This window comes from Dromiciops gliroides, chromosome 2, assembly GCF_019393635.1.
Source record: "Dromiciops gliroides isolate mDroGli1 chromosome 2, mDroGli1.pri, whole genome shotgun sequence".
Taxonomy (NCBI): Eukaryota; Metazoa; Chordata; class Mammalia; order Microbiotheria; family Microbiotheriidae; genus Dromiciops; species Dromiciops gliroides.
The window spans coordinates 177,226,420-177,253,839 of record NC_057862.1 but is presented as its reverse complement, the minus strand read 5'-3'; the positions used below and the strand labels follow the sequence as shown (position 1 = coordinate 177,253,839).

Below are 27,420 nucleotides of genomic sequence, written 5' to 3'. Positions count from 1 at the left end.
TTTTTACTGTCTTCTTTTGTTTACTTGAAATTCTCTATTCCACTCAAATCCCTCTTCCCATTTTGTCTGGGTGTTTATTTGCTTTCAGTCAGCCATCAACATGTATTGAGTGCCCACCATGGGCAGAGGACTGTATCAGGCACTTAGCTTCTACTAAAAATAACATCAGATATATTAATGCCTTCCATTATACTCTGTGCTATAGTCATGTGATTTCAGTGCTGCAGAAGGTTGGGGATTTGACAACTCAATAAGTCCCTTGCTCATAAGTATCTCCCTTCTGTATGAATAAATTGTAGCAAAACCAGCAGTCACATCCATAAATGTGGGGAGAGAGAGATCCATTGGGAGCAGTCAAGAGTTAAATAGCAAACCTTTGCTGTCCAAACTTTAACCTGGCTCTGGCTAGGGAACTGTCAGATGATCATCCATCTAGAGCTGGAAGAGGTCTCAAAGGTCATTTAATCCAACCCCCTGATATTATAAAAGACAGAAGTGTAGAATTGGAGAGGTTAAGCAATGTGCCCAGTCTGTTCCAAAAGAAAGAAAAGGCACCAAACTCTCTCTACACATAGCCAACAAGATATTTCCTGAAGTGCTAGTTGAGGCATAGTTCCTCGGTGTACAATTGAGGTCAAGAGTACACAAATACATCACTGGAAGCTTGGTGGTTGAGAAAGGAAGGAGACTGTCTGGGGACAGGCTCAAAGGGAGAATCATTCTCCCAGTTCAACTATGCAGTGGACCTGTCTCTTCATCTGGTCTATGTTCTTCTGTGTGTGCAAGAGCAATCTTGTGGACCTTAAAACAAGAAAGGCCCATCCTAAAGAGGCACCAAAGCTTCCTGAATTACTCATCTTTGTGCCTTACCTCACCCATCCAGTGTTCTGGAGCCAACTCAAACCAGCTTGTTGTGGGGCAGCTAGGTGGTGCAGTGGATAAAGCAGCGGCCCTGGATTCAGGAGGACCTGAGTTGAAATTTGGCCTCAGACACTTGACACTTACTAGCTGTGTGACCCTGGGCAAGTCACTTAGCCCTTGTGGAAATTTATTTTGATTTGGGGACCCTACCTTTAGGCTGAGATTAGAAAGCCTTTGGCCCTCAGGGTCTCTTCTGTGTGGGAGGTGCTGGTGCCCTTCCCCCTCTGCTTCAGCTGAGCCAGAAAGCCCTGTGGGCTGTAAAAAGACCCCAGGTCAGACAGCTGGGGGAAAAAAAGCCCCAGCTCTCTCCAACCTGAGCAGAGCTATCCAAAAGATCCTGGATAGCCTGTGCTGAGGCACATGAGGCTGGAGCGCACCCCACCACCACCAGTAGCCACAGCCCTGGCTGGAGGATTAGCTTGATCTGTGGGGGCACAGGAAGCCCCAAGATTTGAGTAGAGAGAAGAAAAGGTATATATAGACCTGGGAGTTAGACAGCAGGGGGTTTAGACAGAAGACAAGAAGTACTAGGAGCAGGGAAAAGAGAGGCCGAAGGACAGACTGACGAAACAGACAGACAGACAGAAGGTCAGTGAGAGAGAAACACAGGGGTTCAGCGGTGGCAGTAAGGAGAGAAAAGTTAGAAGCAGGGGGATTTACAAAGTGAAAGGGTACAGGGCGGAGTTAGTGAAAGTAGCTGAACAAGTGAAAATACCCTGAGGTGAGAGGTGGCTAAGGCCCTTATTATATTAAAAAAGTTCGAAGGGCAGCAGGTGGGAAAGAGATGCAGTGGAAAGAGACCGCAGGAAAGCAGTCAGGTTGTACATTTTATTTCTCTGTATTCTTCATTTTAAATAGTATCTCATAAATAAATTCTGCTTTGATTATTTAGTTAAGAGGCTTCTTAGTATTTTGCTTATCAATTTGGGAGTGGAGCAGTGTGGTGGAATTTTATAAACAGCCCACATTAAATTAATAGCAGTCAGATAGCCAAACAGCCAACAGTCCCCAGATTAGTCCTCCAGTCAACTTTAGCCCCCAAAATTAGTCCCATTCATCAAAATATTTCTACACCCTCATTGCCTCACCAAAAAAAAAATCAACTTGTTGGGAGTCAATTATTAAATTTTCAGCATGAGCATTTACACTTTGGAAATAGGCAACCACTATAAATCAAGATTTGATTTATTGTTTTATTAGTTGTCTAGACTTAAGAAAGTGATGGAGAAAATGTTAATAATGTAAATTAAAAGTTAAAAGTTTTATAGGTGTGTATGTATATAGGAGAGTTAATTATTATCAGCACATCCCTGCACCTACCCCTTCTCTCAGTTTCTAGTCTAGGATCTGGTTCATAACAAGAGAGGTGGTTGGTATATTGGAAAGAACACTAGACCAGGAAAAGTAGGGGAACAGAATTCTAGTCTTAGTTTGGCCACTTATTAGCCATGAGACCTTCAGCAAGCAATTTAAGTTACCTCACCCAAATTAACTACAAAGGACATACAAAGGAAGAAGTTATCTGCATCCAGAGAAAGAACTGATAAATAGAAGCATGTAAAGAATGATTTTACATACACACACATACACACATATATTTGTATCTAATGGTGGCCATCTTTAGGGCAGGGGAAAGGATGAAAAAGGAAATAAAGAAATTTACATGGTAATTTTATTATATATTTAAAAGTTATACATAATTTGCAGTTTCATATGCAATCATCTTTTTATTATACTATGTTATGAAAATGTTTGTTTTATTCCATAAACTAAAAAGAAAATTAATAAATTTTTTTTGCAGGGCAATGAGGGTTAAGTGACTTGCCCAGGGTCACACAGCTAGTAAGTGTCAAGTGTCTGATGCTGGATTTGAACTCAGGTCCTCCTGAATCCAGGGCCAGTGTTTTATCCACTGCGCCACCAAGCTGCCCCCAAGAAATAAAAAATTTTAAGTAAATTAATATTTTTTTTAAAAAATAGGGACAATTAAACTGGCATTACTTACCTTACTGGTTTGTTGTGGACAAAATACTTTCTAAGCTGTAAGTGATATATAAATTAGTTCATATTTAATCATTTTTTTATTGAATGAATGGTTCTCCCAAGTACATTGTCCTATCTCAGAAAAGAGTTCAAATGACAGACCTCTCCCATAACATTTTTCCAATATCTCCAGTTCCTTGGTACTTTGCCATGTTTCTTTAATATATTTTTCTGACTTTAACTTTTTTCAGAATTCATGCCAGACATCATGTTAAAATAAGAACAACAAACTATGACTGTCCCTGTCTCTGAAAAGAAGACTTTTCAGTGTCATATGACAGGAAGAAGGATGGTTGATTATAGCATGTACTGGTACAAAGAGAATCAAGATAACTCTGATGTTTATAGATAGAGAAAGGGGCCACTTTGGGTCTTGATTTCAGGACCACTTTGGGGGCAATGTTGAAAGTTCAAACAACCAGCTCATACTTGAAATTCTCAATGCATCACTAAGAGATGGAATTTTTTTTTACAGGGCAGAATGGGTCATAGTTGCTGTAGCCCTAGTTCTGAGCAGATCCAAATCCAGCACTTTGGTATCAATTTGAGAATTCAAACTGGGAATTAGGAATATTTTCCCCAGAAACATGAGACATTTTCCATACCAATTGGAGAGAAAAAATAGTCTGAAATTTGTGTGAAGTCAAGACCAGACCAAGTTCAAGGTCAAACTTTACCCTGACTTACCCTTCACCAGCTTATGAAAGCTTGGAAGAATTAATAGGTGACACTGAATGAATTATGAAGAAGAAGAAGAAGAAGAAGAAGAAGAAGAAGAAGAAGAAGAAGGAGAAGAAGGAGGAGGAGGAGGAGGAGGAGATCGTAACATACTAGATAGATCCGGATTTGTAATTTAAAAGACCTGAGTTAAAATCTCATCTCTGACACTTACTAGTTGTACAACTATGGGCAAATCATTTAGCTTCTCTGAAGGGCTTCCTTACCTGTAAAAAAGGATAATCAGACCTGAGCTAACTACCTCCCAGTTTGTCACGAGACTTAAATGAGATTATATATGTAATATGTTTTGCAAATTTTGAAGCATTAATAAATATTAGTTATTAGTATATATGTGAGTTTATGGAAAAGTAGAGCATGAGAGACAAACTGAATCAGGTCATTTTTGTTTCTCTTTCAGAACAATATTTTTAAATAATTTCAGGAAACTTTAACTTTAATTGCTAAATTTCAGTTAGAGGTTAGTGAAAATAAAGGTGTCATTTTTCCCTTCCAGGTTCTCAGACTGCCTAAAATCAACCTGTGGATCCTAGGCTTAGAACACTGAAACCTTTTGATAACATAAGGTCTCCTGTATCTCTAGAATCCTTTCTTCTCTCTGTCTCAAGTCATGCCAAGCAACAAATCCCTCTCTGTCACTCTGTATGCTGGGACACCAGACATATGCCTTGGCCTTAAAAATGAATCATTAACTAAATCAGCCTTGCAGCCAGCATTAACCTTCCCCTACCTATGAAGAAAAGAAAGTTGTATCAATAATCCCCAGGAAAGGAGCTGATGTTTGCAAGCTCATTCCTCTACTTTGGATACCATCATCAGTCTGGTGGGCAGCTAGGTGGTGCTGTAGATAGAGCCCTGGCCCTGGAGTCAAGAGGACCTGAGTTCGCATCTCAGCTCAGACACTTCCTAGCTGTGTGACTTTGGGCAAGTCACTTAAACCCAGTTGCCTTAAACATCTAGGGCCATCTCCAGTCATCCTGATCTATATCTTGACACTGAACTCAGTTGGCTCTGGAGGAGAGAGTGAGGGTGGGGGCTTTGCACAGCCCCTTTTACTTAAATCCAATTCAGTGCAAGTCATGACATCAGGGTGATATCATGGTCCTCTCCAAGAACAAAGGACAAACAATAACCAAAACCAGAATTGGTCTGGTGCAGTCAAAGGGGTAGGTGGCCCAATATTATCTCTGGCAACTCAGCCAAGCTCCCTGTTTAGCTGCCATTTCAGGAAGGACTGAGGCTCTTCCTTGCCTGTGGCCTTGGGACTAAAGCCCTTTCCCCTTTGTTTCCTGGGTTCTTCTATACAGAGAGTGACCAATGGCAAAACCAGCAGCACCTCACCCTTTAGCCAGTGGTCTCAAATGCAACAAAATCATATTAGTTTAATTCAACATTCCCAAAGGAGTATCCATCATGTGTTTATAATCCCCACCTCTAAGGAGTTTGCAAGCTAATTAAGTATACAAGTCACACACTCATACACATATCTACACACATATAAAGAGTGAAATATAATGCAAAAATATGTGATTTTAAATGGTCACACATATAGTTCGGCACAATAGGAATTTGGAGGAGGGAGAAATCAACATGGACTGGAGTCCATGTTTCATTGAGGAAGGGGCCACTTAAGATAAGGTGGAATAGGATATATTTCAAATACTTTACTAAACAGGAGCTATTGGTCCATATGAGGAGGCAGGACATAACGGCAGTTACAAATGCACAGGATATCAGAATCCGGAGGAGCCTTCAAGATCATCCAGCCTGATCCTCTAATTTTACATATGAGGACACTGAGGCATAGAGAGGGAAAGTGACTTGGAGGAACAGAGTCCAGCATGATCCAACCAAACAATTATACTCATCTTAGAGAGCTCTCAATTCTAAGAATCTCTATGTAGTTATTTAGTGTAATCTCTTTGAGGAAATACAAGACTAACTCTGAAAACATCTCTATCTATAAATTTTTTACAGTTTTATCCTCCCCTTTCCCCTAAGTTAAACAAAACTATCCCTGAGCTCCTCAAATCACTGGAGAAAGTGGTAGAGCTCTCTTTTGGTCCTCAACTTCTTATTTCCAATCCCTACTAGACCTTTCTTTCCTAGCTCCACAGGCTCTATGAGCAGCACATCCTTTCTGGTCCTCCTGAACCAATTCACCTTTATTTCCTCTTTTTCTAACTGGCTTCTGCCTACCTTATTGCTCTTTTGTTCCAAAAAGGACCCAGAGCCATCTGTCCCGGCCCCCCAGTGGGGCCAGGGAGGCAATTTTGTTTTCAGAAAATAATCAAATCTAAGTTGGGGGAAACTTGAGGTCTTGCATTCCAAATCCTGCTTTTACCCCCAAAAGAAATTATCTCCCCAAAAAAATAGCTATAATCCATATGCTAAGAACAATTCGGCAATTCAAGGGAAAATGCTATAGAAAATATCATTACACATAAGAAAATCTAATAAATGTGTTATTTTTTCCCCATTAGAATGTAAGTTTGAGGAAAAGGAGAAAGATTTTGTCTTCCTTTTGCACAGTTTGTGGCATAGAATAAGTGTTTAATAAGTGCCTGCTCACTGACATTAGGCCTTTAAGTGGAGGTTAATCTCTTGTCAGAGAAATTCAGAGGGGGTTCCTGTTTCAAACAACGTAAGAGTTGAGTTGGACAAATTCAACTAATGATCATTAACCTAATATGATCCCTGAGATCCCTCCCAGTGCTGAGATTCCATGGTTGTAGTTATATACAAGGGTGGGGGTGGGGGGGAGGGGCGGGGGAGGGAAGGAAGTATTTTGGCCATAGTCAACAGTGGTCTTCATTCATCTTTGGCAACATAATTGGCCCTCTCCTTTCAGCCTCTGCTTCCTCATTTCCCATGTTTCATTATTCACTCACCTATTTTAAGAATTTCAAAAGAGTAGTATTGTTTTTGCTTAACTTCACATATCTGTAAAAAGGATTTGGGTTTTTTTTTTCTTTTTTAGTGGAATGAAGAAAAGGAAGGAAGAGTGAGATGAAAGGAAAATACTTGTTGATTCAAAAAATAAATAAATAAACAAGGAGATCACAAGAATTTGACATTTCTATTCCGAAGATCAAATAAATTCAGAGTGTGAAACAAAGCTGATAGAGATTGAGATGTAAATGGTATATTTCTGTGTTTTTATTTCTTTACCTTGTATAGTCTCACAAAGATGACTTTTGAAAATAGAGAAAAAGCAAGTATAGTAAAAGTCAGGAAATTCTGACTCATGCTCTATAGAATGTAAGTTCCTTGAGGGCAAGAACTATTTTTCCACTTTTTTAATCTTTTTCCCAAATGCCTATAACATGTTCTAGAGATTTAACAAATGTGTTAGGGTTTATTATTATTATTATTGAGTTTTGTTGGTTATATTTGTTTGTTTTTTAAGACTCTCCCAGACTGGAAGTGCAACATTCACTCACAAACCCCATCCCGCTGCTGATCAGAACAAAAGATTTTACCTTCTCCATTTCCAGCCTAGGCCAGTTTATTCTTCCTTAGGCTTCCTGGTGGCATCTTGCTTATCATATTGGTATAAGACAGTGTAGACACTTGATGACACTTTAGCCCTACTGCAGCTGAGAACTCCCAGGCTCAATATATCCACCATCATGTTTCTCCCATAGCATGGATTAGTCAGTCAAGTCACTCAACTAGCATTTATTAAACACCTAATATTTGCCCAGCACTCTGCTACGACATACAGTGCTATCACACCTGTCCACTCAAATACTTACTGAACTGAAACTCAGTCAAAATTAAACAATATGGAGTTTAATTGTACTAAAATAAATCACCTCCTCCAACTTTGCCTAAAAGGCAAAATAAAGTGATCTAAATACACTAAATACAATGATCATGTCAGCTAGGATATTTGAGAATATTTGAGATCGACAATAATTCCCCTGCTCATCATTAGCTTTGTCAAAGTGCCCAACCAAGCATTCAGCAGAAATGTCTAACATGAAAATGATTAATTCTAATTATATCATCAGAGAGAGACATGGTTATTGGTGAATACATAAAAAAAAAAAATTTTAAATCTGCTATTGACCCAATTCTCTCCTTAGACTCGTTTACCTGGCCCTGGTTATTCCACATGAAAAGGTAACCGGCACTTTGTTCTTTCTATGACTGACAAAACACTTCTCCTGAGATTGGACCATCTGCTGACAAGGGCTGGTTTCTTCAAATGAAAGGATGTCAACTGAACACGTGATGGCTTGGAAGAGAAGGAAACTGCCTAACTGGTTCAAAAGTAGAGTCACTCCTACAGTGAAGCCATGCAGTGGATCTGCCCCCTCATCTGCCTCATGCTTTTTGGTGAAGGTAAGAACTAGTCCTTTTTAACTAGTCCTCAGTATTAAGGACTTCGGAACAAAAATAGTCTAAATAATTAGAGGCACAAAGACCGATGTTTCCTAAGATCTGTGTCCTGAAATTCTCACTTTGGAGGGGAAGATGGAGATTTCCAATGAAGCTTGGTCAATGATTCCATCCCAGGATAGCTGAAGCTCCCCCACTGACCTCTCTTTTCCTTTCAGGAGTCATACCACAGATTGCATTAGAACAGCAAGAAAAGGCTGTGACTGTCCTGGTTGGAGGGGCCAGCACCTTCAAGTGTAGCATGACAGGAGGACGTATGAATAGCTATTACATGTACTGGTACAGAAAGAACCAGGACAACACTCTGATATTTATATACAGAGAAGGCAACTACTATGGCTCTGGTTTCCAAGGGAATTTCCAGGGTGAGATTGATCAGGCCAACAATAAGTTCACACTTAAAATTGTCAAGGCATCAGTGAGAGACAAAGGAATCTACTACTGCGCTGCTGAGCACCACAGTGCTTCAGCTCCACTTCTGAGTGATTCAGAAACCACAGTCAATGAGGATCCCTGCTTCCTCCTGAATGAACTAAAAGGAAAATGGGAACAGGGAAAGTTTGAATCTCAGAGCCAACTGAGATCTCCCTGCTTTGGAACATATGTTTATAGAGCTAGAGCTGAAAGGGACCTCAGAGGGTATCAAATCTAATCCTTTTGTTTTATAAATGAGAACACTGAGGTCCAGTTAAATGGCTTACAAGTAAGTCTCAGATTTGGGATTGGAAACCATATCTTCTGTCTCCATAGTTAATGTGCTTTCATCTGCCCTATGCTGTCTCCTACCCAGTTAATCATGACTTGAACAATGCACTACAGAGACATTTAGATAAATCCCAAAGAGGATGGAGCCTAGTATAAGGGCAAGTGAGACCTGTGGGGAGGGGGAAGAAATATCAGTAGTCACCCTTACATTGTCTCCCCAGATGCATTCATAAGCTCCCTAGGTCTCCTATAAAAGTTTTTGCTACACGTGGTCAAGTGAGGCTATAGACAACAGCTAGTTATTCCTTCTCTAAAAGCCCACCTTTTAGGAAAGTGGAGCAAAGAAAATTCCCTTTTTCCCTTTGTATCTAGTAGTGTTGGAAGAGTTACACTAAATCTCTTGATATTATGTGGGTATCAGTGGATCACACAGGCCAAATAACAGCCACCCTTTTCTTTCACTATGTGACTGGCCTTTCTACTTTTCTAATCATACATATCTTTTATAATATTTTTGGTGCTGATTCTTCTTTGCAGTTCTATGTTGGTGATATGCTTGCTCATGATAACTGCATATTTCTCCATTGTCCTCTAAGTGACCTACAATTTCAATTATTTGGAGAATGGTCTTCCATACTTCTGAAGCATATAGCATCATTGGAAGAATATTGGTGCTAAAAAAGAAAGAGAAAGATGAGTCTTTGTTTCAAAGAGAAGCTTAAGATAATTAAAAGCACTACAATTTCCCCAAAGCAATCTAGTTTATTCTCCTACTATCCAACTCTGGAATAAATCCATTATCCATCTGAAGAATGTTCTGATAGATCACCATGAATATCCTGGGTGAACAAGAGACATTCTTCATCCATTTGGTTTTTCGCATATGGGGATCTTTGCATGATTATGTGATGTTTCAGGGCTTAGTACAATCTATAAAATAGCATCTAGAAACAAGAACATCTGAAGGACCTCACTGTCCTTGATTTGGATTCTGTGCATTACATCCTCCACAAAGGAGGCAATCACCTTTGGCAAGCATGTTTCCCTATTTCATGCCTTGCTTAATATTTATACTCAGAGTGCTGTTGAAGAAAGTTATATTTTTGTTACATCTTTTAAGAGGGCTTGTATAATTTTAATAAAAGCTGAGCATAGCCATTGTCAAGAAAGTACTTTAAAGGCAGTATTTTGTGACCTAAATCACAATTGATTAGAGAAATGCAAATTAAAACAACTCTGAAGCACCACCTCATACCTAAAAGATTGGCTAATATGACAGAAAAGGTGATGAATGCTGGAGGGGATGTCAGAAAACTGGGACATTAATTCACCACTGGTGAAGTTGTGAACTGATCCAACCATTCTGGAGAACAATTTGGAACAGTACCCAGTGGGCAACAAACTCTGAATATCCTTTGACCTGGAAATAGCACTTTTAGGTCTATATCCCAAAGAGATCATAAAAAAGGAGAAAATACCCATGTGTTCAAAAATATTTACAGCAGCTCTTTTTGTGGTGGCAGAGAATTGGAAACTGAGGGGATGCCCATTAATTAGGGAATGGCTAAACAAGTTGGGGTATATGAAACAGCAACATTGTGCAATGATCCCCCCTCAAAACATACAATTTCCTCATCTTTAGGAAGAGCCACAACTTTTTTAGCTCCAAATGTAGAGTTGACCCTTTCTTTCCCTACCTCTGTATGACATTATTGAAAAAGTAAGATTTTCCCTCTGATACTTAAGATCCTTTTTCCCCTTTTGAAATCTCACTTCTAGGTGGTTGTCGTTTATTAGGAACATTCCATTATACTTGATAACCTGGAATATATAGAAGTTTGTATAAAGAGAAGCCTACCCTTAAAACAAACATAATAGTCACTTAGCTATGGCAAAAATATCAACCCACTCAGTGAAAATTACTGCAAAAGTTTTACCTGTTCTCCATACTGAGTCCTGGTCTTCTTTTTCAATCTGTTTGTGGGTATCTACACATCATCTCCTAAGTTCCTCATTGAGAACTTTAGAACCCTTTATCTACTTCCTTAATAATATGAAAGTCATACCCCTCCTTCCTTTCCAGCTCTCACTAACCTTTCATTTGTTTTGCCAACTTAATATGCCAAAGTGTTTCATTTATTTTTTCTTATTTACCTTTCATTGCCAACTACCTTCTTTATTTCCTTTTCTTTGAGCTCTCTTCTTCAAGTTTTTATCTTCAATGCTTTTGTTCTTTTATATCAAATCAGTTTGAGTCCTTTTCCTTCAGCTCAAGTTCTTCAGCTTTTCCTCAGGTTCTCCAATATATGTCCTCCCAAAAGTCAAGCTCTTGCCTCCTTCATAAGTTCAAATGTCTCCAGACAACCTTTACAACTTCCTTCTTCTTATTCAGATAAAATCTCTATCTCTTGTCCTAGTCTTTCTCCTACAACCTTCTTTCAGAGAATCTGGAAGTAAGCTTCTGTGCCAGGTCTACTATTTCCTGACTTGCTTCTAAGACAAAGTAGTCATGATATACAGAAACAAAACTACTGTGTAGTCTTCAAGGCTCTATACTCTTTCATTTCTTACTAGTGAGTCATATTTGTCAACATTTTCCATTGCCTATCCCCACCTTTTTTTTGAAAGTCAATGAAGGTTAAATGACTTGCCCAGGGTCACAAAATTAGTGTCAAGTGTCTGAGGTCAGATTTGAACTCAGGTCCCCCTGAATCCAGGGCCGGTGCTTTATCCACTGTGCCACCTAGCTGTCCCCTACTCCCACCTTTGCATTCAAATATTACAATTGCAATCAAATAGCAAAGTATATGTTGATTTAATTTGAAGGCTCTTTTAAGTTTGTCACAGTTTAGTTACTATGTCAACTTCTGCAAGAGAAGTTGGTGTGTAAGCCAAAATAATCTTCATGATTCACTATTTATACATTTTCATCATGACCATTTCAATATGAAAGAATCAAGTGCCCCATGAAGTTAGGTTTCTTCTTGCTTTTAGATATAATAAAACCAACTCTTCCCAGTTTTTAATGTGCCTCTCCAAGGAGAGCCTGTAAGTCGTCCCTCCATTTAATCTCAACCAACTGCAATGGAGGATGTATATAATAATTCTCTGGACAGAATAAGAGGTAAAAGGAGAAAGAGCCATATCACTTCCATAGCTATTGAATGCATAAAGTATGAGTAATAAAAAATGTAAACTCAAAACTTTAACAGAACTATGCAATTATTAGATTTCATAGGTAACACCAAACTTTAGTAGGGTGGAATCTATGACTAAACTAACATACTGGTGGGGTATGCCTTTTTCAAAAGAAACAAAAATAATAAAAAGGGGGATTTGAAAAGGTACTTTTGCACACTAAGAAACATATCTATAAATCTAAGAATATAATTACAATGGAGAGTATTTGAGTAAATATAAGAAATAAAGTGAAACAGAAGATATATTGATCAGTTGGATAAAGAGACAATATGGCTTTCCAATATAAATTTTTTAAATGTTCTCAAAGACAAGATTCAATAGTGATTGGGGAACTTCCAACTATCTGAACATATGATGGAAGTTTCATTGTATCTAATAAATTCCTTGATTTTTTCTGACAATTTTTTTTCAGAAAGTATAGAAAGCAATGAAGAGAACTTACTCTGATAAGAATCTCTGAAATTAATTCTGACCCACAAGTTAGCATAGGCTGGTCATGTAGAAATGGTAGGAATCTTGGGGAAAGTAACATATCCCTGGAGTTTGTGCCTCCAAAGGGAAATGTTGGATATCATTATATCCATATATTAGACTACCGTTTCTATGAGTCTATAGACTAGCACTTGGTGACAGCAAATTTTAACTAGTCCCCAAAATTCTTACTAACAAAGCTTAATACCTATAAATTTTTAAAAGTGATCCTTCCTTTTCCCTGTGTCCTGCTTCTTTGACACTGACTCTTTCCTTCCCCTTGGTTTCTGATCCCTGCTCTCTGAGCTGTCAAGGTGCCAAACAGGCTACAAATGATAGAGAAGTATCTGGTAAAGCTTGTATATATTTAAATGGGCCACAGCATATGTTTTAACTGCTGACAGTGATTGAGGCAAAGCTGGAAGTAGCTAGCTAGTTTGTGACTGAAACAGAGGACAGTTCTAGGCCATTAATAATTGAGCAGCTCTGCATCAGCACTGAGACACTGTACAGGGGTCCTATTCCCAAGGATATTTAAGGAAGAGGAAGACTTGTTACTGAAATTGGAAGGGTTTAATTAAGTAGGCCCACTGTTGTGCCAATATACACAAAAATGTGAACTTTGCTTGGTGTGCAGTAGGGAATCACTGAACACTTTTTCCATAGAAAAGCAACAAAGGCAGATCTCAGATTATTCTGACTATAGTATACAAAATGGATTGGGAGGTGGGGAGGATACTGTAGAGGAAGAGAGATCCCTAAAGAGGCTATTCTAATAATTCATTAATAATAACTAATTGATTGATTGATTAATAATAAGTAAAATATTGTAATAATCCAGGCAAGTCTATACTAGAGAAGTAGCAATGAGAATACAGAGGAAGGGATGTATGTGAGTGGTATTGTGGAGATGAAGTCAATAGACCTAAGTGCCTGGCTATGAAAAGAGATGTTCATGTCAACACCAAGATTGTGAATATGAAAAATAGAGTGAATGGGGTGGGAACAATAATATATTGAATTTGAGACATTGAGTTTAAAACACTGGAAGGACATCCCAGTAATGTTTTATAAAGCAATAAAGATGCAATTTAGAACTCTGAAGACAAGACAGACCTTATGATAGAGAATGGGCCAAGCCTGGAAGTCTCTCCCTCCTTACTATTGGCTTCCCTAGATTCCTTCAAGACTCATGTCCAATCTTACTGTCTACCAGAGACCTTTCCAGGTCATACCTCCAAGTAAACAGATAGTTCCATAAGTCCAATCTATGACCTAATTTCAAAGACTAACCAGAGAAAGGACTTTGTGACCCTGGGTGCCAGGAAGAAAGAACACAGGAGACTACAACCAATGAGTTTAAAATGGAGAAGGTGACCGTAAGCCTTTTATAGACTTGAAGCCAAAAAGAAAGATGTGTTGGCAGGACCACAGAATAGGTGGGTTGGTGGAGAGCTCTCAAACCCATAGTTTAGAATAAGGAAGCAGATTCTTAAAAGACAGAAATATCCAACTGCAGCCCTGAAGAAATAGATAACTAGGTAGATAGATCGGTAGGTAGATAGATAGGTAGGTAGGTAAATGGATGATAGATAGATAGATAGATAGATAGATAGATAGATAGATAGATAGATAGATAGATAGATAGATAGATAGAGTATATATGTTATATTGGATAGAAATCTAGAACTTGACCCAGCACCCAGATCAGGCAAGAGTGGATAAGCTGACTGACTCAAAAGCCAAGATCATGGAGGATGAGTTCAGTCAGACAAGAAAAGTGGTGAACTCAGAAAGGTTATGGTCAGGTTCTGGTTACAGTAACATACAGAACTAGGACTATTAAGAATTCAAACATCTACATTTTCTATTTTTAAAAGTATTTTAGGGGCAGCTAGATGGAGCAGTGGAAAGAGCACCAGCCCTGGAGTCAGGAGTACCTGAGTTCAAATCTGGCCTCAGACACTTAACACTTACTAGCTGTGTGACCCTGGGCAAGTCACTTAACCCCAATTGCCTCACTAAAAAAAAAAAAAGTATTTTAAACTTTTGTATGTTTCTTCATGAGGTTGCTAAATAGAATCTTTAAAACACCTCTTTAAATCAGTAATTTATTGTAGTCAAGAAGACTGTGTCTTCTCTCTGAACAAAGTTGGGGTGGTAGCGAGTCAGATTCCAGAAGCAGAACTTATGGCATCAGAACAACAGAAGGGGGCACCAGCAAGTCAAATCCTGAGGTTTGTAGGGAGCTGAAACTATCCAAACAATGGGATGTAGTAGACCTAAAAGGCTACATGGGAGTGCATATTGATTTCAGCAAAGGAAATCTCATAATATCCTCACAGACAAAATGGAGAAACATCATCTCAATGATTATTGCAATTACATGGATTTATAGCTAGGAAAACCACTATACCCCAAAAATGTTGGTTAATGTATCTATATCAACCTAATCCCTCCTTAGGTGATATTTATTTCAGTGAAGTGGATGAAAATGGAAAAGGAATATTCATCAGTTTTATCAATTCAAAAAAGCATCACTGGATTTAAAACCAACATGAAATTTAATAAGGATAAATGAAAAGTCTTGCATCTGGGCTCAAAAATTCAACCATAATGAAGGAGGCATGGCTGAAGAGTAACTCATGTGGAAAAGACATAAGGTATAGTGCATTCGCATTGGGATGTACGAGCCAAAAAAGCAAATGTGATTTTAGGCTATATCAACAAAAAGTGTCCAGAACAATCAATATATCAACAAAAATTTGTTCATCTCCTTGCTGTGCTAAGCATTACTAGCTGTTAAGTAGACAACAATAAAAATGACACATTCTCTGTCCTCAAAGAGGTTATATTCTGTAGTAGGGGGATAACATGCACAAGTATATACAAACTAAATAAATGTCCCCCAAAGTGTACAAAGCAATTGAGTTGTGGCCAGGAGCTGGGGGAGTCAGGGGAGGACTTATTAAGGAGGTAGCACATGAGCTGAGTTTTTAAGGCATCTAAAGAGGTAGAGGTCAGGAGAAAGTGCATTCTAGGCACAGGGGACAGTCAATACAAAAGATAGTGTTAAATGTGGGTAAAAGCAAGTAGAACAATTTGGTAGCATTGGATTGAATGAAGGGGGAGAATGAAGTATAATAGGCTGGAAAGGTAAGTTGGAGTCATATTGTTAAGGACCTTAAATGACAGAGTTCATGTTTGATTTTTTAAGTAATAGGAAGCCCTGGGGTTTATTGAATAGATCATGATCTATTCAATAAACATGGTCAGACTTGTTCTTTATGAGGATTATTTCAGTAGCAGAGTAGAAGATAGATTGGAGAGAAGAGTGCCTTCAAACTCAGAGCCCAATAAAGAAATTAACATCATCATTTCCCAGGGGTTAGATAATGAAGGTCTTAATTAGAATGGTGGCCAGGTGAGTAGAGGGGGGGAGGGGAGTAAAATTGACATTCCTAGTTAAGCTCTAAGACCAATGAGAGGAAGTTCCAATAAGTGACTTGAACTCAACATGTTAAAACTTTCTAATTTTTATAGCTGTCCATCAATGAAGTAAGCATCCTCATAAAACAGTGGTCTGAAAGTGGGTAAGCAGAGATTTGATGACCATATGTGAAAGATAGTATAGATATATTTGTATTATATAGAGTAGAGAGAGTATAATAGAGTATAAAATTTTATATATGTGTGTATACATATACAAATATATGCACATACATATACACACACACACATACATGTGTGTGTGTGTGTGATACTCCTTTATTAGTTAAGAAGTTGGACTGGGTGACTTCCAGCTCTATGATCATATAATTCTAACACAAAAAGTACAGTAACTTCATAATCTTCAAGGAAAATTGACAAAGGTTTCCAGCTCTAACTAGCCCTTTTCAGTATTAGGTGACATTTGCTTAGACCACAATTGTCACTGCAAGGAATTGCCTAACCCCAAATAAAGTAGCCAGTGAAACAGAAGCCAAGTCAGTTTGAAAAGCAAATTTGAATGACTAAGGGCTTCTCCAGTTAGCTGATTGGTTGTAGGCAACTGAAGTCTACATCACAAAAGAATTGGAATTATAACTGAAAGACCCACTATGTAGAAAGAAGACTTTTAGCAACAAAAGAACAGCAGATGGTAGGAGGAAGCAGAAGATAAAGAAACCAGCAAAGAGCAGCCCAATGAAGACACCCAGCAGAGAGCAGCACAATAGAAAGAGGATATGACAGAGGATCCCGGCTCAGAGGAAATGAAAGTTCACCTGATGACATCACCAGAAGACATCACTGGCCCTGTAGTGGAATAAGCAACAGCATTAGAGTAGTGAGTTTCCCCAGCCTTATATTATCTCTCTGTTGTACTGCCCACTAATGGTATGATAAATCTTTAGGAGAGAATGTCCCTGTGTGGGGTGGGGGGGAATCTTTATTGTTGCTTATTTTGCTATATTGTTCATTGGTAGAGTTTGATCTTGAGTAATATTGCCCCACAATGTGCCTCAGACATAAGGTGACCCATATGTGAGAAGATCCCAGTATCATAAATTAGTATTCATCTCCAAGACTCTTCTAAAATCCTTTGCAATATCTGCTTAGTTATTTCCTAGTCTGAAGAAATAATATACCAAAGAACAAAGTTCTTAAGGTCAATTTCTGGTTAATTCTGGCCATCTCAGAGGCCATTTGGTGCTTTGAACATTTTTATGTGGGGTGTAGTTCTCTTTAACACCTAGTATGGGTGGAGCCTGATTCCCTCATGTCCAAAGCAATCAAATGAGAGCCTGGCTTCCTAGACCTTCTCTGGAGAGGTCATTCTCCCTAAGCATGGGGAGAGCAGTTATGGTTCCAGTATCTCATATCACTTCTTTCAACTCCATTCCTACATCATTTGCTTTTTATCCCAGGTCACCGGCATGAGATTCAGTAGGGAGCCCCTCTTCCTTCTGATGTTTTTCAAAGGTAATTTTCTTTCTGGGCTCCCTTGGAGACTCTGGAGGTAAAAAAAAAAATGGTTTCATGAGACCATGGAGTTACTATTTCTGTGTTTCACAGGGATGGGCACAGAGGCTCAGCTCCAGGAATCAGAGTTGGGTGTAAGGAGAGCCGGAGAAACTCTACAGATCTCCTGCAAGGCAAATGGTTTCAAAATAAGTGAAAGTTGGATATACTGGTACTGTAACACTCTTCGGGAAGCACCCACATTTATCTCTTACATTTACCCTGGCCCAGTAGTATCTTACTCTGAAACAGTGAAAGGGAGATTCATCACTTTTATAAATGGCACCACCAAGTCTGCGTACTTACAAATGAACAAGCTGACACTAGAAGACACAGCAATGTATTACTGTGCTAGGGGCACAATGTGAAAAAGAGGATCTAGGCTCTAACCAAAACCTACCCTCCTCAGGTAAAGAGAAACCTAGTAAATGGCCCCATTGAGCCTATTTCTTAAACAGCCTCTGCTCTTCTGACTACCCTAGGGACTGTTGGTAAAATCTTTCTCAGATCACTGAATGGGCATAAGGCTCCTTTCTTCTGATTTTTTTCATATTGCCTCTTTCTCCTACTTTATGCTTAAGGTCATTGGATTGTAGCTTTTCAGTGAGAAGGAATCCCAGAGATCTCCCCTGCCAACACCTTCAATTTGTAGATGAAAAAAAAAATGAAGCTCAGAGAGTGAGCTTGTGACTTGCTCAAGACCACACAGACAAGAGCCTCTCCTTCTATGAGTCCCTGGCCATCACAAACTCACTATGATTGGGCTTCTGTTCCACAGGCCTGGGTGTTGGCAGCTGAATTTTGCTGGAAGGGACTTTACATGTCATCTAATATAGTTTGGGACTGATCAGGAATCCCCTCTGCAAAATATAAAAGTAGTGTAGTGGAATAAACAATAACATTTGAAGTTAAGGGTCCTAGGTTTGAATCCCAACTCTAACACTTAACTGCCTTGTGACCTTGAGCCACTAATTTCACTTTTCTGTGCCTCAGTTTCCTCATTTGCAAAATGATCTGGTTGGACTATGCTTTCTAATTTCCCTTCCAGCTCTAAATCCTATGATTCTGATTCCCTATTTTTATAAAGAAGCCCATATGTACCCAGGGAAAGTCACTACTCTATCACAGATAGTGGGACAAATAGTGGGCCTTTATCAGAAAAAGACAGAAAACACAAGTGTGAAAATGGGGGTATGGTAATGATCCCCAAAAAGTGGGAGGAGATCATGAACATATAAGTTTGGGTATACAATACATGAAGCATTTTTCTTCAGCCCTTCTTCCCATTGAAAGTCAATCTATGGGGGCAGCTAGGTGGTGCAGTGGATAAAGCACTGGCCCTGGATTCAGGAGAACCTGAGTTCAAATCTGGCCTCAGACACAGACCCTGAGCAAGTCACTTAACCCTCATTGCCCCGCAAAAAAAAAAAAAAAAAAAAAGTCAATCTACTACTTTCTTAGGCTATTGTGAAGAAAATTCTTTGTCAGGTATAAGGTACTATTACTGTTATTGCAATAATCAACTTCATGGGTGTATTGTAAGGAAATCTCTCTTTAAATTAATCATAAAAATGTAGTTTACTATAAAAAAAAATATGATGAGCAGGATGCTATCAGAAAGACCTGCAAGGACCTGCATGAGCTGATGCAAAGTGAAATGTACTGTACACAAAATAACAGCAATATTGTGAGACGATCTGCTGTGAATGACTTGGTTATTTTCAGCAATGTAATGATCCAAGACTACTCTGAATGTCTTATGAAAAATGCAATCCATATGCAAAGAGAGAGCTGATGGTATCTGAATATAAATGGAGGCATATTTTTTTGTTAGTTCCTTTATCTGAAGTTTTGTTTTTGTCTGTTTTCTTTCACAACCTGGCTAATGTAGAAATCTTTTGCATGACTGCTTGTGTATAGCTTTTTTGACCCAGTAATGACTCAATAGGCTACTCTCTTCTAGAAGCATTTACATTTTAATAAAGTGTCTAAGAATAGTATCTTAACCCAAAGAAATGAATCCCTCAAATTTCAGGCAATGGAAGTTGGTCTTTGGATCACCTCATTGTCCATCTTCTATTCTATATAACCAACCCTGCCAACTTCTCCCTCTTTTCTTGACCTCTCTACCCCCACTATACATTCTAAAGACCAAATAGAACTGTTAAGTACAAGTAGAATTCAATCTCCTTGAGGGCAAGCATTGTTTTGATTTTGTCTATATCCCCAGCATCAGAATGTGCTTAATAGTAGATGTTTAACAAATTTTTATTAAATTGGGATTTTTAACATTCATTAATAAAGTGCTAATTAATGGGATACTGAGTTTAGGAATGAATAGACTGAAGCAAGGTAACACCTACCTATATTATTGAATTGAAAGACAAAGGCTGGAGTTCTGCAAGGCTGTCCAGAGAGTAGGAAAGCTCTTAAGAGGAAAGCAACATTCCTTTGTAGGCTTGGTGCCAAGGCATACTTATTGTCAGTAATTTGTTTCTTTTCTTTTTCAGGGCAGTGGGGGTTAAGTGACTTGCCCAGGGTCACACAGCTGGTAAGTGTCAAGTGTCTGAGGCTGGATTTGAACTCAGGTACTCCTGAATCCAGGGCTGGTGCTTTATCCACTGCGCCACCTAGCCACCCCCAGTAATTTGTTTCTAAAGAGTTTTTTAAAAGGTAGGACTATATTCTTCCTCCACCTTCTTTCGCCCTCCCTTTTCTACCCCAAAACGCCCCTCACCCCTTCCCATATCCTATCACCCATTAGGTTTTACAAGTGCCAAGTTTTTTATATAAATATAATCAACATCAACACATATTTATTGTATGCCATCTATGTCAAGCTCTAATAAAAGCAGTGTGGCAAAACCTTTGCCCTAGAGCACCAAAATGTAGAGAATACTAACAGCCCTTATATTCCTTCAACAGCTGGAAACAGCTTAAAACCTATGTCATCAAGCTAATTACTTCAAATACGAAGTAATCAGATGACCCATTTTCTGCCCCCTTCCTTCTCCACTTCCAAAAGATGTTTCTTAGATGGGTTTATTCCTATTATGTCCCACTCTCCTTCACCTTAAAAATCTGACTTGAAGACTATTTCATGTTATCTACTCCAAGTATATTTTGCATTGCTTGACCCAACAACAAAATTGCTAGTTATGGTTCTGCTTCTGTGCCAAGCATCAAGGTTATTCAGAATCAGCCAGAAGGGGCCTTAAGACCCACAATCCAAAGAAGCTTAGACCTTCTGCTTAAGGATCTGCTAAAGAAATAGTAGAGCCTGCATTTTAACCCACGTATTCTGACTCCAAGCTCAGTACTCTTTCCATTATGCCATACTGTAGTCTTTGGAGTTGTTCTCTGCTCTGAAAGGGCCTACAGTCTAGTTGGGAAAGCAGGACACTTAGAAGGATAAATAATAACAATTATTATTATTATCATATATAAAGAGTCAAATGAGGGGCAGCTAGGTGGTGCAGTGGATAGAGCACCAGCCCTGAATTCAGGAGGACCTGAGTTCAAATCTGGCCTCAGACACTTGTTACTAGCTGTGTGATCTTGGGCAAGTCACTTAACCCTCATTGCCCCACAAAAAAAAAAAAGAGTCAAATGAATGAATGATCTCAGACTATCCCAAGGTGGCCAAGGATCTGAAGAACATCCTATCATCTTGGCTTGCCCTCTGCATGGGCATGTCATGTAAAAGGTAGTAAAGTGGGGTGCAAATGGAAGAAGTCAGCAAAAGTAGGTTTAAATCTTGGCTCTGGCACCAATTAACTGTGTGACCTTGGGCAGGTCATATCACTTCTCTGTGAGACCCTGTGGTGAAAGGAGTTTACTTTCCTCACAAGATTATCATGAAGCTTAAGTGAGCAATACACATAAAGTGTCCATTAACCTGTAATACTAACATGTGTGCTCTGTGATTTTAGTGGGGTAGGGGAGAAGGGGTGATCTCTGGAAACAACCTTCACTACAATTCTATGAAAAAGACCTCCATGGCAAAACACAATCTGCTGGAAACTGAAGCTTCTGCCCGAGTCTCCCCTATCCATTTTCCTGACCAAATCTATAGGATCAGGAGTCTTCATTCCCAAGTGTTAATATTTAGTCATCATTCATATATATATATATGGTATCATGCTTTTTGATAGCCATAGCAACCCTGTAAAGCAGGGAGTGAGAATGTCATTCTCCATATTTTGTAAATGAAGGAACTGTAGTTCACAGAAATTAATTGACATGCTCAAGATCACAGATAGTAAATGACTGGCCTGGAGCTCCAATTGAGGTCTGCTGGTTCCAAAGCCCATGTTCTTTCCTCTATACTACATTGCCTTTCTAAAATCATGACTGCCTTTTTGACTACTGAAGGAGTCTATGCAAATTGAGAGGTTCAGTTTCCTGTTTAGTCTCCAGGATGATTCCACCCCGACAAACTTTAGAAGAGAAACAAGATCTTCACCTACATATGTAACTTCCTTCTATCCCATCCTTTTCCCTCCCTGAATTATCCCTTATACAAGATGGGGCAAGAGTCCAAGTTGAAATGATTATGTACTTACCTCATTGTAATTTTCAGTGTCTTCTCTTTGGATACAACTGGAGAAGTATTGGGGGAAGTATTAATGAAGCTGGAGAGTCTTTGATAATCACTATCATTATTTCTGGATTCAGCCTCAAGGAATTCAAGAAGCACTGATACCATCAAGCTCTGGAACAAACACCAAAATATGTTTCCTACATCAGTGCTGATGGAAATAGAAAATAATACTCAAAGTTATTAAGAAAGATATTTAACACTCATTGGGAAAATAAATGCCAATGGACTGCTGAGTTTAGGAATGAATAGACTGACTTAAGATAACAGCAACCTCTATAATGAAGTAGGAAAAGTCCCAAAGTATTATGATTGAACTCCCAAATGCACCCTTAGATCGATGGGATGGTCTCTGAACTAGAACTATGTCAGAGATGCCAACTAATTTGTCTCTGAAAGACTTTCTAATCACAAATTGGGCAATGAGGTGAATACTCACAATACTAAAGCCCCTTCCAGACATTGGCACCTAGAAATTCACCAAGGTCTTATTCTATGAATACTCCAGAGCAAAAACAAAAAGGACAAAAGTGAGCCAATATAGTTTTATCTACTGACCCTGCTATTAATCCTTCCTCTTTCTCAAATATCCCCTGTAATCTGCCCCCTCCTCACACTGTCATAATGGTAGCAAAATATAGCCAAATTGTCATTGTTTTACCACTTCATTGATGAATCAACCCCAAACTTTCAGCTTCACCACAATCAATGCCATGGTACTTCTTTAACATCAGAAGGCTATCTAGGTCCAGACAGAAACCTGCTCTCCTTGTCAAGGGGACAGAGAATATTCTACGGAAAGCAAGGGGAGAAGCTTAATTACTTGGACATGGTATGCTCTCTACAATTCACCTTCAAAGTAGATGGCCTCATCTGATATTTATGGAGAAAATTCAGGCCATATATCATCAGTTCTTTCATCCTCTCTCCTCTTTCCACATTTTAAGATCTCTTTGCATCTTCATGCCTTCCCTTCCTTTACTCCCTTCTCAAAGGACAAAGTGGTCACTCCCCTGGCTAAAGTAAAATGTATGCTCTTGATTCCATTCTCTCCAGTTTCCTCTAGGTACTTGCTTCATTAATCATTCTCTCTCTCTCTCTCTCTCTCTCTCTCTCTCTCTCTCTCTCTCTCTCTCTCTCTCTCTCTCTCTCTCTCTCTTCTCTCTTCTCTCTCTTTCTCATTCATCTTTAATTTCTTCCTATCTCATGACTCTTTCCCTGCTGCATAGTCAGAGCTCCCCTTCCTAAATAAAAAACCTCCCTTGACTCACCAATCTCTCAAGTTATTGCCCTATATCTATCCTTCCCTTTGTTGACAAACTTCTAAAAAGGAATAGTTTACCCATTTACTGTTCAGTCTCTTATAATCTGGCTTTTGACCCCAACACCCTGCTGAAATTTCTTTCTCCAGAGTCACTAATGACCTACTAATTGATAAATTCAATGATACTTTCTTGGTTCTCATCCTCTCCAAACATTCCACAGCATTTATACTATTGATAACTCTCTCTTACTATATTCTGTCTCCATTTTTGGCTTCCACTAGGCTGCTATCTCCTAATCCTCTTTCTACTCATTGATTTCTTCTTGTTCATCACCCTAAATGGTTCATTATCCTTCTTCCCCAAAAGTTTGAGTGGCCCCCATGTCCCTGCACATGGCTTCTTTCTCTCCATTTATACATTCTCTCCCTCAGTGAGCTCATCTACTCTCTATCATCTCTACACAGATGTCCCTCAAATATATTGACACCACCAGTTCCAATCTTTCCCCTAAACTCCAGTCCCACGTTTCCAGCTGCCACTGAATATCTCCACTTGGATATTTTGCTAGCATCTCAAATTCAACATGTCCAAAACTGAACTTTTCTTTCCCCCATAATCTTCCAAAGGCATATGGCCAACCATCTTACTTCCAACTCAAAAACTCTCAGTGGCTACTTATTACCTATTGGATAAAATACAAACTTCTCAGTGTAGCACTTATGGCCAGCCACAACCAACTCTATTCTGCCTTTCCATTCTTATTTCACATTATATACCCCACCTCATCTCCATTTAAACACCACATTCTAGAAAAATGCATTGGTATCCATTATTTGAATTCTTTCTCTTCTTGCCTCTAATCATGCATGTTGACTGTGCCCTGATATACAGATGGGTTCCCCCTCTTACCTCTGCATGTTGAAACATTTATCTCCCTTCAAGATTTAGTTCAGGTGCCACCTTCTGAATATTTGCAAATCACTTCACATGTATCATTTCATTTGATTCTCATAACAACATCCCTGTGAAGAGGACACTGCTAGAAAAACTATCTACATTTTACAGATGAGAAAACTTGGGCTCAGAGAGGTTAAATAAGTGACTTTCTCATGATCACACAACTATTTGTAGAGGTTAGATTAAAGTTCATTCTCCTCTGGCCTCCAAGTCCAGCACTCTTTCTATTATACCAGCTTAACCCTTAAAGAATTAGACTCATTCTAGTTGGTTCCTGAGAGGAGAACTAGGAATGATGAATGGAAGTTGAAGAGAGGCATACTTTGATATGTGTAAAAAAAAAAATTCTAACAAAATCTGTCTAAAAGGAAAATAGACTGCATCCAGATGTAGCAAATTCATAATCCCTGGAGGTATTAAAGTAGAGTATGACTGACTGCTTCTTGAGGTTGTTATAGAAGGAGTTTCTTATTGGGTGCATATTGAACTAGATGACCTCTAAGGTCCCTTCCAATTCAGAGATCCTATTAGCATGTAATTGGATGATTTCTGACTAATAATCAGCCTCTTTTTGGAAAGTCAAACTGAAAATTATACAAAATTCAGCCCATCTCTTATCATCAATATCCCAAGGGAGATGAAGTGACTTCCCCATAGTGTAGGTATTTATTTTCCAGGTCTACTTTCCATTAAAATGGTTATGGCCCAGGCAGAGCAAGAAGGAGGTAGGAGCACTAAAATGGCATAAGAGGGGGATTTTTCTAAAGGAGGAATATGGCTATACTCATCTGGGAGGCAATAAGACAATACTTCCCTCCTGGCAGCCACACAACCTAAATGAAGCTGAGACTAATAGGCTAGCCTCTTCTCCAATCAACAGGTAATTGTTATTAGTAGTGAGAATACAGACTCTTTACCCCATCTACTACACATATTCCTGATGTCCTCTTAGGCTCAGGAAGGAGAACTGAATTCATAGTTTATTATTCAGTTCCATAAGATTATAATAAGGTCTACAAGTCTCATAGACTAGTTGAGCTGTGAAGCCTTAGATATCATCTCATCCAACTCTATTAATTTGCAATTGAATTCAACAAACATGGGCTATGTGCTGTGGGAAAATTTAAAAATTTAGGTAAGACATGGTGCCTGCCCTCAGGGAGCTTATATATTTATAGGAACATACATAGTTAATTCAATGATCTATGACTTTATCAGTATGGGCATTTCTCCCACCAGTACAGATTACAACTGCCCACCTTAGTCTTCATGAGTTATTTTGGCCAAAAGAAGGTATCATCTGAAGGCCATTCATCTGAGGATGGGCTTCTCCAAACTCAATTAGTTTGGTCTTTGAACTAATCTATCACTGACCCTGTACCTGAAGCTATTCTATTTTCTACTTGGCTGACTTTGCCTTCAAAAACCCAGGGTCAGCACCACACTAGAAAGAAAACCACACTCAAGCAGGAATTGCATTACTATATCCTGGGTATATGAACTCTAAACCAGTGGTTCTTAACGTGGGATCTGTCAACTTATTTTTTTCATACTTAGATAATCACATGTCAAAATATTGGTTTATTTTATAATCTTATGTATTTTGTTTTATGTGCTTAGAAACATTATTCTAAGGGGTCCATACACTTCACCAGATTGCCAATGAGGCCTATGATGCAAAAAAGGTTAAGAACTCTTGTTTGAAACACGATGTTCTAATAGCTCCATCTGTTTTCTGAATTAATCAACAAGCATTTATTAAGCACCAGACACTGTGCCAAGTAAATACTCAGGATACAAAAGCAAAAGTGAAACATTTTCTGCCCTCAGGGAGCTTAAATTCTGACCAGAGGAGACAACACATGCATAGCTAAGTAAATATAAGATATATAAAAAACGAATAGAAAATAGTTTTAGGAAGGGGATACTAAGAGCTGGGGGATCAAGGAAACTCTTATGTCGTAGGAGGTGATGCTTGAAATCAGCTTTGAAGAAAATCACACAAAGAGTAAGTTATGATAAACCTGGAATAGTAGGCTGAAATCAAATAATAAGGGCTTTAAATGTCAGCAGAAGAGACTGGATTTCACAAAAGAGGCATTATGGAATGCCTGGAGTTTGTTCCTGGGGAACAGAGTCTATGTTCATTCAAGTGTTTCATTGTGTCTTACTTTTCATGACCCCATTTGGGGGTCTTCTTGGCAAAGATTCTGGAGTGGTTTGCCATTTCCTTCTCCAGCTCATTTTTCAGATGAGGAACTAAGGCAAACAGGGTTAAATGACTTGCCTAGGATCACATTGTTAATGTTGGAGGCCAGATTTGAACTCAGGAAGATGAGTATTCCTGACTCCAGGCCAGAACTCTATCTACTGTGCCACCTAGCTGCCCCTTTCTAACACCACCATCCTTTGTTTGCTCCCCCTGATGACAAGGTCCATAGCAGCTCCTAACACAAGGCAGGTAGTTTTTGTTGAATGAATGAATGAATAAAAAAATTCTCATCTTTGCTCATTCCTCATTCTGGATCCTTCTCCTCATATGGACCTCATCTGCTCTTATGCTGCCCTCCCTCAACTAGCACTGTGCCTATGATCCCTGCCTTTGGAAATGGATCCATGGGGTATCTTGTCAGGCAGCCTCCAATTCTCCAATCAAAATCAAAGCACCCCTTCCTTCAAAATATAGCAAAGTCAAAAATGTGGCAGTGCTGCTCCTAAAGAGTAAACATAATAATGTCATGTTTTGAAAGCAAATTAAGTCTGACAAAGCAGCTTTCTCACAAACAATGCTGTGAATTAGATGAATCAAGAATCATCCCACTTAACACAATTAAAGGAGAAAGGATTTGCCATTCAACACAATTCTAGTAAGAGGGAGGGCTAAGAATCAAATCCATCTCTTTGGACTTCTAGTCCAGGACCTTCCCACCTCCCTGGATCCAGACACAAAGCCATGAACAAGATGATGTAATGCTAGTAAAGAGAACTCATAGGCATATATTAGGCTCACTTATACAAGTGATAATACATATGCATACCAGTGATGTATGTAAACGTGTGGATATTACAATTCATAGCCTGAAACCTTGTCATGTGAAGAGTGAAGCCCCT

At 38.9% G+C, this 27,420-nt stretch overlaps 1 protein-coding gene and 1 gene segment (V, D, J or C); both read left to right on the top strand.

The window, feature by feature from the left end:
- LOC122738458 overlaps positions 1-27,420 on the top strand; it is a 285,606-nt gene that overhangs the window by 79,325 nt on the left and 178,861 nt on the right.
- Positions 7,997-27,420, top strand: part of LOC122740374 (T cell receptor alpha chain MC.7.G5-like) — a 72,397-nt gene continuing 52,973 nt past the window's right edge. The window contains exons 1-2 of the mRNA XM_043982481.1: positions 7,997-8,052; positions 8,268-8,554. Of these exons, the coding sequence (XP_043838416.1) occupies positions 8,007-8,052; positions 8,268-8,554 (333 nt within the window). The 5' untranslated portion in view covers positions 7,997-8,006. The remainder of the gene's footprint in view (positions 8,053-8,267; positions 8,555-27,420) is intronic.